The sequence below is a fragment of the Tenrec ecaudatus genome, chromosome 11 (assembly GCF_050624435.1).
Source record: "Tenrec ecaudatus isolate mTenEca1 chromosome 11, mTenEca1.hap1, whole genome shotgun sequence".
Lineage (NCBI taxonomy): Eukaryota > Metazoa > Chordata > Mammalia > Afrosoricida > Tenrecidae > Tenrec > Tenrec ecaudatus.
In genome coordinates, this window is record NC_134540.1 from 48,551,645 (window position 1) to 48,568,673 (window position 17,029).

Here is a 17,029-nt window from a genome sequence, read left to right on the forward strand (position 1 = left end):
CCACCTGATCATGTCTAGGCAGCATTCAGCACTTTTCCATGGCTTGCTCTCATTTATAAGGTACACCCTAAATGCCTTTGCTCATTGTACAATGCCGTTCAATATGTGAACCTGGTCTCACTATCTGTCCACCTTTATCCACGTTCATTCTCTTCTTTATCCTTTAAGCTTTAGCAAAACCAAATTCCTTGTTGTAGTAATCGCCAGCCGAGCTTTCCTAAGCCCTTTTTGCAAGCCTGCCTCATTCTTACCAATCTGTAGAACTTACCTTTCTCCTCCTCCTGTCAGCGCGAGAGCCTGAGGCCCTGGTTCTCCCCACCCACCATCCAGCCCCTTCTTCATGGCGCCTGTTGCACTTTATCATACAGCACACTAGGGGAGTGGCTGGGGGTTCACTGAAAAAAAAAGCCACAATGGAATTTGGGAATCATAACAATCCATAGATAAGACATTACTATTATTTTAATATCATATAAATGAATGCCTCTCAAATGTTATTTTTGCATTTTTTACCCTTCTAAGGAACTTTTTTTTGTCTTTCCCTTCCTAATTAAACCCTTCATTCCATAAACTTATAATACCCAGATTTTAATAGATATACTTGTGTCAGTCTGGGTAGACTAGAGAAGCAAATTCATAGACACTCATATGTGTATAAGAAAGAGGTTTATATGTAAGAGCAATTGAATATTGAGAAAACATCTCAGCCAAGTCCAGATCAAGTTCATAAATCTATTATTAGCCCATATGTCCAGTACCAATCTATGAAGTCCTCTTCTGACTCACAAAACACATGCAATGACGCTGAGTGAAGGAAGATCACAGGCCAGTGGGTTGGAAATCTTGTGGATCCAGTGGCATTGTAAGCATCTCAGTGCTGGCAGGGGTCTCCATGTGGTTCCTTCAGCTTCAAAACTCTGATGGCCCCAGGGTAACTTCATGTGGCTTCTCCTCAGAAATGCCTCACAGGGAGTGGGTCAAGAGAGTGTCTCCCACCTCCAAGGAGGAAATACTGGAGTTCCCAGAATCCTTAGGGGAAGGCCATGCCCACACAGAGGGCTCATTGGCTATCACTAGATTGATAAACTAGACTCCACCCCTACACTCTTAATCCTCTCACATCCCAAATTGACACCAGATTATGTAACTACCATAACACTCAAACCAGAAGATGTACTAAAACCAGGAGTCCTGATGGACTAGTGGTTACTCATTAGGCTGCTAATTGCAAGGTCAGCTTTTCAAAACCACCAGCCAGCTCCGAGGGAAAAAGCTGAAACTTTCTATTCTCATAAAGAGTTACGGGCTCAGAAACCCACAGGGGCAGTTCTACTCTGTGTTATAGGGTCACTATGAGTTAGAATTGACTCAACAACAGTGAGTTAAATTTTTCTATCAAAACCAATCCCATTACCATCTAATCAATTTTAATAATCTAGATGAAAGGAAAAAGCCGCACCTCCCTCAATTCAGCCAATAGGATTGAACTGTTGACTTTGTGGTTAAATCAGCCCAAGGTGTAACCCACTCCACCACCTGGGGCCTTGACTGGATATGCATCATGCATCTACTTATGTAGTCTATGAATCTGTCCCACAACCATCCTTCAGTTTCCTCATTCTGTGGCTTGTGAGTTGATAACATGCTGGAAACTATCGCACTGAGAGTTTGCACTGCAGGCCCAGTCCCTGCTTCGCTCCACTATGCATGGGGCCAGAGGCACCCCTCCACAGCAGCCACATGCCCCTAGGAGGCTACGGCTGTTTATGTGAGTGCAGGTCCTCAGACGCAGTTTGGTCTTAGGCCACACATAAGCCACCCTCTAGGGTTCTAACAGCTTATGCACAGTGGAGCAGCCCTGGTTAAGCGCTTGGTTGTTACCTGAAAAATCAGCAGTTCAAGCACACCCAGTGGATCTGTAGGCGCAACCACCTGATGATCTGCACCCAGAAAGATCACAGCCCTGGAAACCCTGTATGTGGGGTCTACTCTGGCCTAGAGGGTTGCTATGAGTCAGCATCAACTTCTGTGGCATAGGCTTTGTTATTTAGGGGTCGTCCAGTTGGGCCCCAAGCCATGGAGAGTCTAAACTCACGTTGGCCCATGCACAACGGAATCAAGTGCCGCCTGGTGCTTCATCCTTCTCAATTTGGGATGCAGCAAACCAGACTCCAGTGTTCCCTAGGGCTTCCAGTGGTTGATTGTCTGAAGCAGAGTGACAGTCTCTCATGGTCCGGGAGCTCCAAGGAAATCTGGTCAGCATCCAAGCAAGACAAATGTACACTGACCAACAGGTGGTGGTTGAGCAGGAGACACCTTGGCTGGGCATCAGAGGAAGTCTTCAGCAGGAAAGGTGAGAATCCCACCCTAGGACCACCCACGTCTCCCTTTGTGGGAGACAGGAGTCTTGAATTGCTCTTATTTCCATCTTTTTTTTTCTTTCTGGTGATGGTGAGCCATCAAAATACAAATGGCTGAAAATGGAGTCATCTTTGTGCATGTGATTTCTCTTGGCTGTTGAGTAATCCTGGAGGCTGCTGCAGAAGAGAGGATCCAGTCCCCAGGTGGCCAGCCATTCACAGTAGGTTGGGGGACTGAGCTGAAGCACAACTTCGCTGAGCCCCCTTTCCTCCCTGGCTCTCCTCTCCCCTATGCTGGTCCCAGGTCTCTCCCCTATGCTGGTCCCCCTTTCCCTGGAGTCTGCTCCTTGACTTTCTTTCATCAGCGGTGGAGAGGCAGCCTCTATCCTGTGAAGAACGGTGACGACCCACCTCTCACCCTAATGCATCCCTTTGCTGCAGGCCAGCAGCCTGGAACTGTTAGGACATAGTTGGGACCAGCATCAGAATCCTCCCACAGGTAGAGAGTTCTAAGAGAACAGAGACATGATAGACCCCGTGCCTGGTGCAGTGTCTGATATCTAACAGAAATTCAGTACTTATTGCATAAACGAGTAACCAGCTCATGGGCCTCCAGTCAATAAATCACTTTATTTGTTTACATTACCAGCATCCTTGATTGGTCTAATGTTCCGATGAGCCGGATGGAAATTAATTGCTGGAATAAGGTCACATCCCTGAGGAGTATTGTGATTAAAAAAAATCATTTTATTGGGGGCTCGTATAACTCTATCACAATCCATACATACATCCACTGTATCAAGCACACTTGCACATTTGTTGGCATCATCATTCTCAAAATATTTGCTTTTTGCTTGAGCCCTTGGTATCAGCTCATTTCCCCCTCCCTCCCCGCTGCCCCCTCCCTCAGAAACCCTTGACAACTTATAAATTATCATTACTTTGTCCTATCTCACCCACTTCCATCAACCACTTTTCTGTTGTCTGTCCCTAAGGGAGGAGGTTATATGTAGATCCTTGTAATCGGTTCCTCCTTTCCACCCCACCCTCTCTCCACCCTCCCAGTCCTACATGGCGCCCTTTTCATTTCTTGGTATTTGCTTCAAGTTGAAAATCTGGATCCGGATCCTCTTCCACCTAAGAACTCTTGTCCATTCTTCACAGATGAATGGCCTCAACAGCCAACCTCCACCTAACTTTCTCTGATGGCAGCAGTTCATAGGAGCCGTGTTCGCCCACAGGCTCCTGTACTTGTGCTCCTCAAAACTTCTCAGTTTACAGGGTCCTTGGATTAGTGCAGTTTATCAACTGAATTCTTCATTACAATTCCCATACCCTTAGGGTATTTTTCAGTGGGATTTTCTAGCTCCTTTGGTCTTTCCCTAACCAAAGTGGCAGTTTCTAAAACCTCTTGTTCAGAGTGAGAGTTACTTCCTTGGAAGTTTGTTCGTTTTAATGTCATCTTAAATATAGTCATTCATCTGGGGGGTGGGGGGTTGCATACTAAGCAAACGGCCTCTTTCATTGTTTTTATGGGTGGAGAGAGCTAAGAACTTGTCTTATCCATTGCTTTCCTGGGTGGGGAGATTGGAAGCATTAAAGAGAAGTGTGATCTGTAACTGGGGCTGGGAAGAAGGCTGGTCAAGAAGCCCCAGGCATGGCCTCTGGAATCTCCAAGCTTCTCTCAAGGAGACCCGAGGCTCCGTGCTTAGTTCCAAACCCAACGATCTACAGCCACCCAGAAGAAAAACCTGGCGATCTGCTGGCAGAAAGATTCCATACAGCAAGGAACCCCTACAGGACGCTCCCATGGGTCACCAGGGCTTGCTAGGAACCCAGAGGGAGGGATGGGACTTCACAATCTGGGAAACCTTGGGCGGAGGCAAGGCGCCTTCAAGGAGGCCCGAACAGGCTCGCGACCCGCTAATCAGAAATAACCAAAGGGAAGAATCCTACTTCCGTCCCGCGTCGGGTGTAACCTTTGGCTTCTTAAAGGGAAAGGTCAACGGGGCAGAGGTGACGGGCCAAGCCTGTTGAGCCCCGCCCTGCACCAGCGCCGCGGGGCTCACCCCCGGGCGTCCGCGAGAGGCGCTCTTTCCACTAGTTTGTCCCCGCGGCCGCCCCGTACGCGGCGCCGGCCCAGCGTCGCCATGGCTGCCCGCCGCGGCGTCCTCCCCGCTGACGAGGGGCTCCGCTACGCCGAGTACTCGCCGCCCTCCTCCCCGCGGCCCGACGCCGACCTCGACCGGGGGCTGGTGAGTCCTGCGGCCGGGCCGCCCCGGGCCCCGCCGGCCTCCCCGCGCTCGCCGTCCGCCGGTGGAGGGGCCGGGCCGGGCCGAGCGCCCAGCCCCCGGGGCTCCCAGGCCTTCGGGGGTCCAGCAAACGGCGCCCGAAGACGCAGCTGACGCTTGTCCCCCCGGGGGGGGGGCACCGGGACCGGCCTGGCGGGGGGCTGCTGGAGGAGTGGTGTGGCCGGGCAGCATCCCGACGCGCACGGGAACCCCGAGGCCGTGGTGGAGTTGGAAAGGTGTCCGTCAGACACATGGTTTCCCCACCGTGCTTGTCCTATGTCCCCTTTCCAAGGGGCAGCGGGTGGAGGAGAGGTCGCTCGGCGTCCCCTGGCGATGAAAACCTTTTGTACCAAAGCTCCTTGTCCCCCATCCAACCTGGGCAACTGTCCTGGGGGCGTAGAGATTTCCGTGTGGGGTCGCTAACCACAAGGTCAGCGGTTTGAAACCACCAGCCACCCTGAGGGAGAACGATGAGACTTCCCGCTATGGTAGAGTCACGGTCTCAGAAACTCACGGGGGCCGGCGTTCATGAGATGGCAGTGAGTTTGTTGTTTGGGGCTTTAATCTGCTGCTGTTGCTACCCCGCCCCTCATCTTTCCAGCCCCCCCCCCCCAGGGGACCCGGTATCACCCTCACAGATTAGAGCTGCCCAAAGGAAGTGTCTAGTCGACATTTTTAATAGCTACCTTCACAAAAACTGAAAAGAAATAGCTGGTATTAATTTTAACGATGCTTTTTATTTAATGAAGTATATCCACGTTAATGTCATTTCAACTTATAAGCAACATAAAAATATTAATGAGATATTTTAATATTTGAAAACGGAGGCAAGTTTGCACATTCAAAACCCAAACCCACTGCCAGAGAGTAGATTCTGACTGGTAGATGCTATATTGGGCTTCCACGGCTGCATATCTTTACAGGACCAGACCGTCTTTCTTTTCTTCCGCAGAGGGGCTGGTGGGCTTGAACTGCTGTTGTTTTGGTTAGCTGCAGTCCAACCCGTAACCCACAGTGTCACCAAGGCCCGTTTTACACGTGCTCGTTAAACCACTTGCTCACTTCAAGTGCTCAGGAGTCACGTGACTAGTGATCAACCTGGTTCTGAAAGGTAAATGGATCAGAACATGGGGCATCTTGCGAACCATCTGAAGGATGTGGGATATGAGTCAGCATGGCAGTGAGTGGATTGGGGGAATTTGAGGGCACTGCTAGCATTTTGATGCTTTTTGGCAGAACCATAACAGACTGAGCACGCAGGCTGTGTGTTAAGTGGCACAAGTCTGGAAACAAGATGAAGACTTTATCCCTTCTCCTTACCCTCCATGCGACTTTAGCCCACAGTGATGGCTTGTCTCTAAATGCACAGTATTGTCCATGCTGTCTGTTTACTAATCATACCCTGTCTGGTGCCATCTTTTATCTTGATCTGTCATTTTTCCAATTACTAAGAACTTTTCTAAAAGCTGGATCTGGATATTTACTTCTGGTAAAAAAATATTTGGAAGTGAGTCTGCAATTATCTTTAGTTGATAAGTTTCTGAAGCAATCAGTGTCAGATGATCTTGCTTGAAAAAGTTTCAGAAAGCAGTTAAGCTTTTTATTTCACAAACATTTCTTGAATCTCAGGAACCATCATAGAACCTTGTCAGACATAAGTGAACAAGTTGAATTGAAAGGTTTTTTTTCCCTTTTAAAAATCACTTTATTGAATTGAACGTTTTAAGTAGTAAACTTTTCGAGCTCTATGTCTGATGTAATTCTTACCATAACCTCGAAAGTAGGTTTATTTAAAACCTCACTTAAGAAATGAGGAAACAGACTCAGAAAGCAGTAAGGATTTTGTCCAGGATCATTCCACTCAAAGCATAGCTAGGCTAGATTGTCTAGAGAAACAAAACCGGTGACACATGTATATAAGAAAGAGCTTTCTTCTTGCGGTTGTCATTGTTTGGTGCCATCGAGGCGGTTCCATTCCGTAAGGACCCTGTGCCCAGTAGAACAAAATAACCGCATGGCCCTGCGCCATCCGCGCCGTTTCATACCACAACTCTGTGGCAGCCACTGTGTCCGACCGTCCGTCTCGTTAAGGGGCTGCCTCTTTTGTGCTGCCCCTCCACTTTGGCAAATGCGATGCCCTCCTCCAGGGATTGGTCTCTCCTAACAATATGTCCAAAATACGTAAGCTGAAGTCTTGCTATCCATGCCTCTAAGGAGCATTCTGACTGTACTTTATATCAAACAATTTTATACCAGGAAGACCTCCTACCCTACTTCCTCTCAAGTCCACTGGTCGGATGGCAGAGCCCTCCTCAGATTCAGGTAGCCACAGGCCGATGACACTGAAAGGTGAAGTAGTCGCGTGGATACAGGCGAGGAATATGGCAAGGTGTTGGCAGCTCCCAGGGTTGGCAGCCCACATGAGGCCACAGCTGGAGGCAGACCCAGCATCCAAATAGGAAGAAGGGGAAGGCCTAGAGAGAGGGCTGTACCCTTTCACTTAGAAAAAGGCCACAACCGTAAAGAGGCGTCATCTAGCTGTGACCCAGTTGATAGGTTGTACTCCACCCCTATGCTTTCACACAGGGTCAAGTTGACATAGCCACCACAGCTGACACCTTAGAAGCAAGATTTTCTGAATGAGACGTTTCTCCTATAATGTAGACAAGATAGAGATGATAATTTAGGTAAAATGGAATTTCCCTATGGAGGGTTATAAAAATCTCAGTACCCGGCAGATTTTCAAGGCAATGGGGAGCACTGTGGCATTTTGAAGGTAGAAGTACGTTCTTTGATATTTACATCTGTAGATACTTTTACATAGAAGGCGTGTATAGAACCCAAGACACCAACTTGGAAGCATATGTAATACTAGGCACTTGAAGGCTAATGGGTAGGCAATGCTTCTGAACCTGGCATACCCCAAATAGTTTGTAAAGTAAATCTCCCTTATCGTCCTGAAATGAGATTCATAGGCAATATCTATCCATAAGCATATTTCAAAGCAAAACAAAAAACTGCAGTATAATGGTGTAATTGTCACAGGGATAAAATAAGTGCCTTATTAGAAAACAAGTCGATTTCAATATGCAAATACTCAAGTCATGGCTATATTAGAAGATACAATAAAGCAATTGTTGGATGGCATTTTTGCACCAATACAAAGGACCAGCATGAATACAACAGCTCCAGCTGAGACTGAGCCCCGATGAATTCTATTGGCAGTTCAAGACGTTGTTCGTGACAGGGTCTCAGGCCATGAACAACTTAGCAGTGACATGTGGAACAAAGCAAAGTAGGATCTGCTCGCAGTTAACATGGTAGTTGCACTTCTGAAGAATTCAGTCTCCAGTAAAATAACTTAAAAGGTGCGACTTTTGGTCTCTTCTTCTGAAACAAAACAAGTGAAGAAAATCAAAGATGCATGAAAACGCTTAGTCAGTTGGACTGATGGAGCATGCACACCAGAGCCTCCAGGACTTTCTGACTGGAACTAGGTCATGCCCAGACTCTACTACTGCTCTCTCTGAAGGATCACATTGTAAGGTCCTGGATAGAGTGGAGGGAAATGTGGGACAACAACCAGTCTCAGGGTCATGGTCCCTAAGAGACTGGTGGAACCCCTGCAGCTATAGCTCTTAGTCACCTTTCAGGCCCAGACCAGAGCTCATTCTCAAAGCTCAGCTGTCAGCCAAGATCAGTAACATCAAGGAGATAGCACTTAGAACTATCTACCAAGTCACTGCCATGAAACAAATTGTTCATGACTTGTTGAATGGAGAATGGATTTACTCTGTAAACTTGAACCCAAATCATCATAATCAGGGTTTTTCTTTTTTCTCTCCAATGTATTTTAGATACAATAATATTAAGACTAAGATCATCACAAACAAGCTTCCGTATATACTCGAATATAAGCCTACCAAGTATAGGCCGAGGTACCTAATTATAACCTGGGAAACCAGAAAAACTGATCGACTCGAGTATAAGCCTAGGGTGGAAAATGCAGAAGCTATTGGTGAGTTTCAGTAAAACAAATGAAAATTACTAAAAATTGAGACATCATATGTATGAATTCTGATAAGAGTTGTATGAGCCCCAATAACATGATTTCTAAAAAAATTGAGACTTCAGTGGGGTAATGTATTTAAATATTTATTTTAAGTAAAAAACAAAAGGACAAGTCATTTAACACTAGTAAAGCAGCACAGTGAGTGGAAAATAGGTTCAACAAAAACAATAAGGAATCAGCAATGATACCTTAAGAGTACTGTTCCCTGAGCTCAATCAGCAACCAAGCTAAAATGTAGAGTTAAAAATCCTTGAAAACTGGATTCCTCCTCATCATCCATATCCCAATGCAGAGCTTCAGCCGGTGTGAGGTCATCATAGACGCTGTCCTCACTGAGATCACTGTCATCACCATCACTGCTGTCATTTTCATACAAAGCGCAGTCTTCACTGCCATCCATAGCATTACTAATACTACATTTCTGGAAGGCACGCCGCACCATGTCTTCTGGAATGTCTTCCCGTGCATCTCGAACCCACTTTGCTATTAACTCTATGTCAGGTTTCATGAGATTTTCTCCTTTTGTTGGTCGGGCTTGATGAGATGACACCCATTCATGCCACATCCTTCTCACACGGTCTTTAAAAGGCTTATTCAAAGATACACGTCATAGGACGGCTCTGATTGGTTAGATGTGAGTAAACAAACATTCAAAGCTCTGCAGTGTCAGGGGGGCTTTGAATGAACAGCTGAGAAACGGCAATCACCTGCGAGATAACGGGCGCTCCTCCATTACCTCAGGGTCCCTAGTGAGATGTTACACCTCGCTGAGGTACCACTGACCCGTGTATAAGCCAAACCCCAGTTTTTCAGCACAAAAACTCGGCTTATACACGAGTATATACGGTATTTACTTTCCTAATGTCCCCCAAGGAGCACCCCTGGTAGCATAGTAGTTACGCATTGGACTGCTAAATGCAAACTGAACAGTTGAAAACAACCAGCTGCTCCACAGTAGAAAACAGGCTTTCTGCTCTGGTAAAGAATTATAGTGTAGTGAATGAGGGGGAAGTGCAGAGTGGAGACCCAAAACCCATTTGTCGGCCGCTGGAGAACCCCTCACAGAGGGGTCTAGAGGAGATGAGTCAGTCAGCGTGCGATGTAGCACCGATGAAGAATACAGCTTTCCTCCAGTTCCTAAATGCTTCCTCCCCCACAACTGTCATGATCCGAATTCTACCTTACAAGTCTAGATAGAGCAGAGGTTGTACACTGGTGCAGATAGGAGCTGGAGGCACAGAGAATCCAGGGTGGATGATGCCTTCAGGACCAGGGGTGTGAGGGGCGATGCTGGGTGAGTGGGTTGGAAAGAGGGAACCGATTACAAGGATCTACATGTGACCTCCTCCCTGGGGGAAGGACAACAGAAAGGGGGGTGAAGGAAGGCACCGGACAGGGCAAGATATGACAAAGTAATAATTTATAAATTATCAAGGGCTCATGAGGGAGGGAGCAGTGGGGAGGAAGGGGAAAAAAGAGGACCTGATGCAAAGGGCTTAAGTGGAGAGCAAATGCTTTGAAAATGATGAGGGCAAAGACTGTACAGATGGTCGTTATACAATTGATGTATGTATGGATTGTGATGAGTTATATGAGTCCCTAATAAAATGTTTAAAAAAAAGAATTACAGTGTTGGAAAGCCACAGCATGGTTCTCCCTGTCTTACAGCATTGCTGTGACTCAGTCTTTACCTGATGGTCGTGAGTTTGGTACTGGGTAACGCCCACCACGGCAGCTCTGGTGGCAGGATGAGTAAGGGTTGTGCTAACTGCAAGGGCAGCTGGTGGAGTCACTAAGTGCCCAGCAGCAGCAGGAGGAGGATGTGGCTGTCTGCTTCAGAAACCACATCGCGCAGTTCTACTCGGCCTTGTAGTAGGGTCACTATGAGTAGACACTGCAGATTTGGATTTTATGGGTAATATCCATTCAGATGTTTGTAAATCTTGAGAAATGCAGACACTCTGCTTGTAGGATTGCCCCTTACATTTTAGGACTTGTAGATAAGTGGTTTGCATTTATTCGAGGAACAGTATCTTAGCCTTCCTCCCTTCGAAACTTTTGCAGCTAGCAAAAAAGTACATACAGATTTTCAAAATAACTGCTTTTGTTGGGAATTGTTGGGCCAGGTAGTGACCCATGATGATCAGGGAAATAAAATTGATAACAGAAAGGGCTAAATGTTAGGAAAGGGAAAAAATGGCCTAGGGAATATTTGATAATCGTACTGAAAATTGTCCATATGTAGTAAGCCAAAAAACCCAAACTCACTACCAGTAAATCGGTTCCTAGCGACCCTGTAGGATAAGTTAGACCTGCCCCTGTGGCCTTCTGTTACAACAAGTCTTCACAGGACTAGAAAGTCTCATCTTTCTCCCAAGGAGTGACTGATGGTTTCAAACTGCCAACCTTGCTAATAGCAGACCAATGTGTAACTCACTATACCACCAGGGCTTTTAGGAAGTCTCTGCTTCTAAAACGTTACCCTTGCTAAACTTTACAGTTGCTTTCTCAGGTAATAGCACCCCTTCTTACAAATTGACTATGATCCAGACTTACTCACTTACTGTACTGCATTATACCCTGTGCTGTATTTACATTGGTCTCTCATGTTTCCCTTGTGAAAGTTCATACTTCTGTGACTTTACTTTTATATGAAATTCTTTGCCTTTGCTTGGCCAACTTCTCATTACTTAAGACTCAACTTACTGATAAGTAGCTTTCTCTAACTTGAAGTCCCCTTACCCCATAGAGTTGAATAGAGTTGTTTCAGCCTATTTATTTCCTTGAAAAGTTATACAAGTTTTGATGATGGTATCTGTTAATAAAAGTATTTTTTAAAGTATCAAAATTTTTTAAATCCATATTTGTAATAGCAGCTCAGGCTGTGAAGTCCGCAGAGGCATAAACTTTATTTTGCATTTGTGACTTTAATTGGCACGTTAATTGGGACATTGTAGTCACTTAATTGTTGATTGTTTATCAAATGAAGAGCTGTTAATTTAATTTTTAGTCAATGAGTTAATAAATAGGCATAGGTGTTAGATTCTAATGCTATATTCATAGATGTATAGTTTTCACCTTTGTTAGCTTTTTTAGGGAGAACCAGGGTCTGGTTCTGCCTTGCTCAATACTTTGTCTTGAACTTAGCAGCCTATTTGGTATACTTGCAAGTGACCTTATATTTCCATGGTGATGCTAAATAAGTAGTTGTTGAATGAGTGAGCCTCCACTTTTGCATTCTTCATCCCAATTACTACTCCCTCTTTTTTTAAAGGGGGGAATTATATATATATATATTATTAATTTCCGTGCGACACAACTATTATTTATCTTCAACTCAAATATTGGAATCTGAGGACAAAAGTTTTAGCGTTTATCACAGCAAGCACTTTGAAGGGGTCTAGGTGACTCAAAGTTAGTGTTTGACCTCCAACCAGGAAAAAATCGGTGTTTAGAGTCCACTGGCTGCTTCCCGGGAGGAAGTGGTGGTCTGCTGGGGGGCAGGTCTGCTGTGTCCCGCAGGCTTTCTGTGAGTTGAAGTTGACTCCATGGCTGTGAGTTTCAGGCAGTTTGTATTTATCTAGGAAGTTATTTACTGTTCAAACTGTTAAAAGAATAAAATGCCTGAGGGAATTTATAATGATTTTCTCTCTCTTCAGCAATAGCAGCTGTGATGGAATGAGCTATTTTCCAGCTTTTTGAAATTCCTTGATTCATACTAGTGGAGCATGTAAAGTCATTTTTATGTGCGCTTGTGTGCACGCCCACATGTGCGCAACGTTCGGATATTGGAGACGAGGTTGTGGGAAGAGATACCTGGCTCAGCCCACTTGCTGATGCCTTGGTATTATTTAAACAATACATTCTCTTTTAAAAATATGTATACATGTGAACTGAAATTATATTCTTTGTAGGCAGAGCTAGGACATTCAAGATCTTTATTTTCTGTGTTCCCAGCGTAGTAACATGTGCACAGATGCCCCTCAATATTTGTTGAATGATTAAATTGACTAATGAGTCAAACAGCTGTATGGAAGGAGAATAGAGACCTGGGGGAATGTTTTTTGAATGTTGAACTGACAGGCTTAAGGAAAAAAGAGCAAAATAAATGAGACTATCCCACTTTGATTTCTTAATGGTAACCATTTTTAATTGCCATCAAGTCCATCCCACCTCATAGTGACCCTTGTGTACGGTTTCAGAGACTGAATCTCTGTGGGTGCATGTGGCCTCATCTTCGCCCCTTGCAGCATCTGGTGGGTTGGAACTGCTCATTTTACGGTTAGCAACCCAACACGTAGCCCAAAACGCGACACGAGCTGCTGTTGAAACGGTAACGTAGGACTAAATATGAACATCGAATAATGCTATTTGTATTCAGAGACACAATACTCTGATGCCTTCTGACATTCTTTTTCAGGTTTTTGACATTTTATTGCTAGTAATACCTCCAATTAAACAGAGCTGGTGTCTCCAGTAGATATGGATTCTGTTTTTAAAGATTATTAATTCAAAGTAGTCTAAAAGTTGTTGTTGAAACAAAATATGTGGAAGCTATATTTTGGCACTTGTGATGCGTAAGGAACAGTGAAAAAGAATTAGTACAGTTGGATGATGGTGTTGGTGAAGAGTACTGAGTATATACTAGAAGTGTGAACAAACTTGTCTTGGAAGAAGTACAGCTGGAATGCTCTGTTAGTGCCACATATTTTGGAGATATCATCAGGAAGGACCAGTTCCTGGAGAAGGACATCATGCTTGATAAAGTAGATGGACATCTTGCCTTGGCAAAATTGAGGATGAGCAAACAGGAAATCCTTCAGTGAAATGAATGGATACCATGGGCACACCAGTGGCTCAAACGTAACAAGTACACGGATGCTACAGGACCAGGCAGTTTTACTGTGCTGTCCATTTGACTTGCTCTGAGGCAAACCGATTTGATATGGAATCTAATAATAACAACAATATATCTTGAGGTGAGAATAAAGGTACATAGCCACTTTCCAGGACTGTCAAATAAATATTTTAGGTTTTGAAGGCCATATGGGCTATTTCACAACTATTCAACTCTGCCATTAAGAGTCAGATGGTGATGTGATATATACATGTGGCCGTGTTTGAATAAAACTTTATTTACAAAACATTTGGAGGGGCACACTGGCCTCAGGGTCATAGTTTGCTGACCCTCTGCTCTAGGAGACAAGTTGAATCGAATCCAAATGACCAATTCAAGACATACTCTATTAAGTTATCATGTATTTACTCGGTCAGTAATTCAGCAGGTATTCATAGGTCCCACGTTGTTAAGTATGGTACTGAGGTGAGGGGCTGTATTAAAAACTAAAAGGAGTCAGGCTTGGATTTTGTTTTCAGAAAACTTGATCAACTGCTAAACTTGAAACTGTTGGGAAAGTCTCAGCAGGAATTGTGTCTGATTGACTTGGATAATTACCCTTACTGCTTACCACAGCACTGGCAGATTATAGATACTGAATAACATTTTTTAAAATAGATGAATTAAGGCCATTTCATAAGAATTGATTGTACTTAGATTAGGGCTACAGTTAAGTGCCAGCTCAAAAGCCATTCATCCGTCTTTTGCTTACATAGATCCCTGCTCCGCTTTAGAGACATCACTTTCCTTTTACTGGGGACTTTGTAGACCCTCCCCACGGGGCATACGGTAATATTGATAGTATCATTAATTTAGCCAGTATTATAGAAGGTCAAATACTGTTTAGAAAAGGAAGCTATATATGTATGGGACAGTTTTTTTTATACCCCAAATACGTGGATTGTTGATTTGGACTGGTCAAAAACTTACGCAAACAGTGAGAGGTAGAGATAGGGTAAAACTTTCAACTCTCAGTCACACAGGCAGAACCGTGCCTGCTAGGTTAAAATGTCATTAAAAAAACAAAGAGAGCATGGAAATAGCAAATAGCTGGTAGTTCAGAGTGGCCACCCTTAAAGCAATGTCCGAACCAAAGTCCAGCCACCATTTCCCTAACCTTGTGATAGCAGTCTGCTGCTCCTTCTGACACTAGCTTGTTTCAGCCTTGAGTCCAAGGGAGTGCGCCATTTTCTTAAATCTGATATAGGTGAGTTTAACGTAAATTCCAGTTTGCTTAGTGGGGTTTACAAATTAGAACGTTCTGGTGCGATCAATGAAGAATGTTGTGTACCTCAGAAGGACTGAGTGTCTGGTTGTCTGTAGCATGCCTGGGTCACCAAGGGTTGGATGGAAACTACCTCACAAGTACCCAGTTAGAAACATAATTCTGGGTGTATTCTCCCTTTGGGGGGTCTGTATAAATGAGCAGTTTTCCTAGTAGTGGGTTGCCCCACATGGTTGTGATTTACCCACCAACAGGTATAACCACCTTCTCAAAGACATATTCCCCCACCCTCCACCCCAACACTCCCTCACACACTTATCTCTGGACTTGAATTTCTCTTAACGAGTCTCTGAGCACTTTGGTAGGAGTGTCAGTTGATTTGGGGTGACTGTAGAACAATGGTACATGGCAGGAACTGGCCAGCCTGCGCTCTGTCTCCCCACATGAGAAAGTGACGGGTCCTGGGGTGAGGCCGATGCTGTCAAAGTGGGTTTCAGATGTACAAAGAGGGAAGTGACAGGTGGGTCATGAGCATTAGGCACACCGCCTCGCTGCTCGAGAGACTGATTAGGAGATTACATGACCCGAGAATGGATTCCTGCTTCTGTCTTGGTATTTATCCTTTTAATAGAGTCTCATACAATATTTGTCCTATTTTAAAAAAGATTTTTTTTATTGTGCATTGGATGAAAGTTTACAGAGTGGGTCAATTTTCCACTCAATAATTCCTAAACATTTGTTTCATCTCCTTGGTTGCAGTTCCCATAATGGAACTTCACTGTGCGCCAGATGGGAGTTTGGTTGGAACTGCCATGATGGGGTCGTGGGTTACACATCAGCGTGTTACCCACAAGCCAGCCGTTTGAAACTAGGGAGAAGGAGGAGGCTCCTTGCCCCCTTAAAGATTTACAGCCTCAAAGAGCCACAGGGACAGTCGTGCCTGCCCTTTAGGGTCAATAAGAGTTGAAATGGATTCCAAGGCAGTGAGTGTGCTCAGAGCCCTCGTGACAGTTGGGTCAGCATTGAACTTCTAACTGCAAGGTCCACCACGGCTCAGACCCACTAGCCACTCTTGCAGGAAGAAGTCTGCCTGCTCTTGTCAGGATTTACAGCCTCGGAAACCTTAGATTAGAGTGAGTGAGTGAGTGAGTGAGTGTGTGTACATGGGTGCACCAGGTGGAGGGCTTCAGGAAAATGAAGCCTAGAGCCCTGAGAGCAAAGGATAGAAAAGCAAGTGGGCACAGCAGTAGGGTTGTCTTATAGTGGGCGGTACTGTGAGTGCAGAGGGGGTGATGTTGACAGCAGTAATGTGACCCAAACTCTCTGCCATCAAACGGATGCCACCTCATAGCCACCCTACAGGACAAGGTCCAACTGACCTCTGAGAGTTTCTGAGACTACAGGAGTAGAAGGCAGTCAGGCGTGCCTTTGTCTCCCATCTTCTCTACCCTATTCTAAGACCAAATATCCCTCCCAAAGCACTCTCTCTCTGCTGGTTTTAATAATTCTTTGTGGTAGTCAGACAGAACTCAAAGACAATACTCAAGATTATGGGGATTTATTAGGGAAGTGAGCAGGTTACCACAGTCAGTGTCAGTCTTCAGCAGTGAAGTGCAGCTCTGTCTCAAGGTCTCAGCACTGCTCTGCTCCAACCTTGTTCTCACTCTCTCTCGGTCTCACTGCTGTGGCTTCTGTTGTCTTTGATTCAGGTAGGGATCGTCCAGGCTCTCAGCTGATGGCTCTTTCTTGATGGTTGTGAGATTACCTGTTTCTGTTTCTGAGGTTGCTCACTTTCATACCCAGCATCATAGTGAAACTGATGAAACCCTGAATTAAAGTCCTGTATCCCTTATTTGCATGGTCCCACTCAGCCTTTAGTAGCATCGGTGGCATAGTGGTTATGCGTCGGACTGCTGAGCAGTCTGAAACCACCAGCTGCTCCTCCAGAGAAAGATGGGGCTTTTTCTATTCCCATAAAGGGTTGCAGTCTCGTAAGCCCACAGGAGCAGTTCTGTGTACTCGAGGTCAGTGAGTTTGGCTGTGGAGTTCCAAATGCTGACTAGACTGGCCATACATACCAAGCAGGTTCCCTTCCTCTCTGAAGTAGGTTGCTACACCAGCCTGTATGATCATGAGATGTGGATGGGAATAGCAGGCATGAAAAGTTCCAAAACGAACAATCAT

General features: G+C 45.2%; 1 protein-coding gene across 1 annotated transcript in view; it reads left to right on the forward strand.

Annotated features, from left to right (window-relative positions):
* The first annotated feature begins 4,458 nt into the window (after nucleotides 1–4,458).
* DNAJC15 (DnaJ heat shock protein family (Hsp40) member C15) overlaps nucleotides 4,459–17,029 on the forward strand; it is a 70,673-nt gene continuing 58,102 nt past the window's right edge. The window contains exon 1 of the mRNA XM_075563631.1: nucleotides 4,459–4,615. Within this exon, the coding sequence (XP_075419746.1) occupies nucleotides 4,511–4,615 (105 nt within the window). The 5' untranslated portion in view covers nucleotides 4,459–4,510. The remainder of the gene's footprint in view (nucleotides 4,616–17,029) is intronic.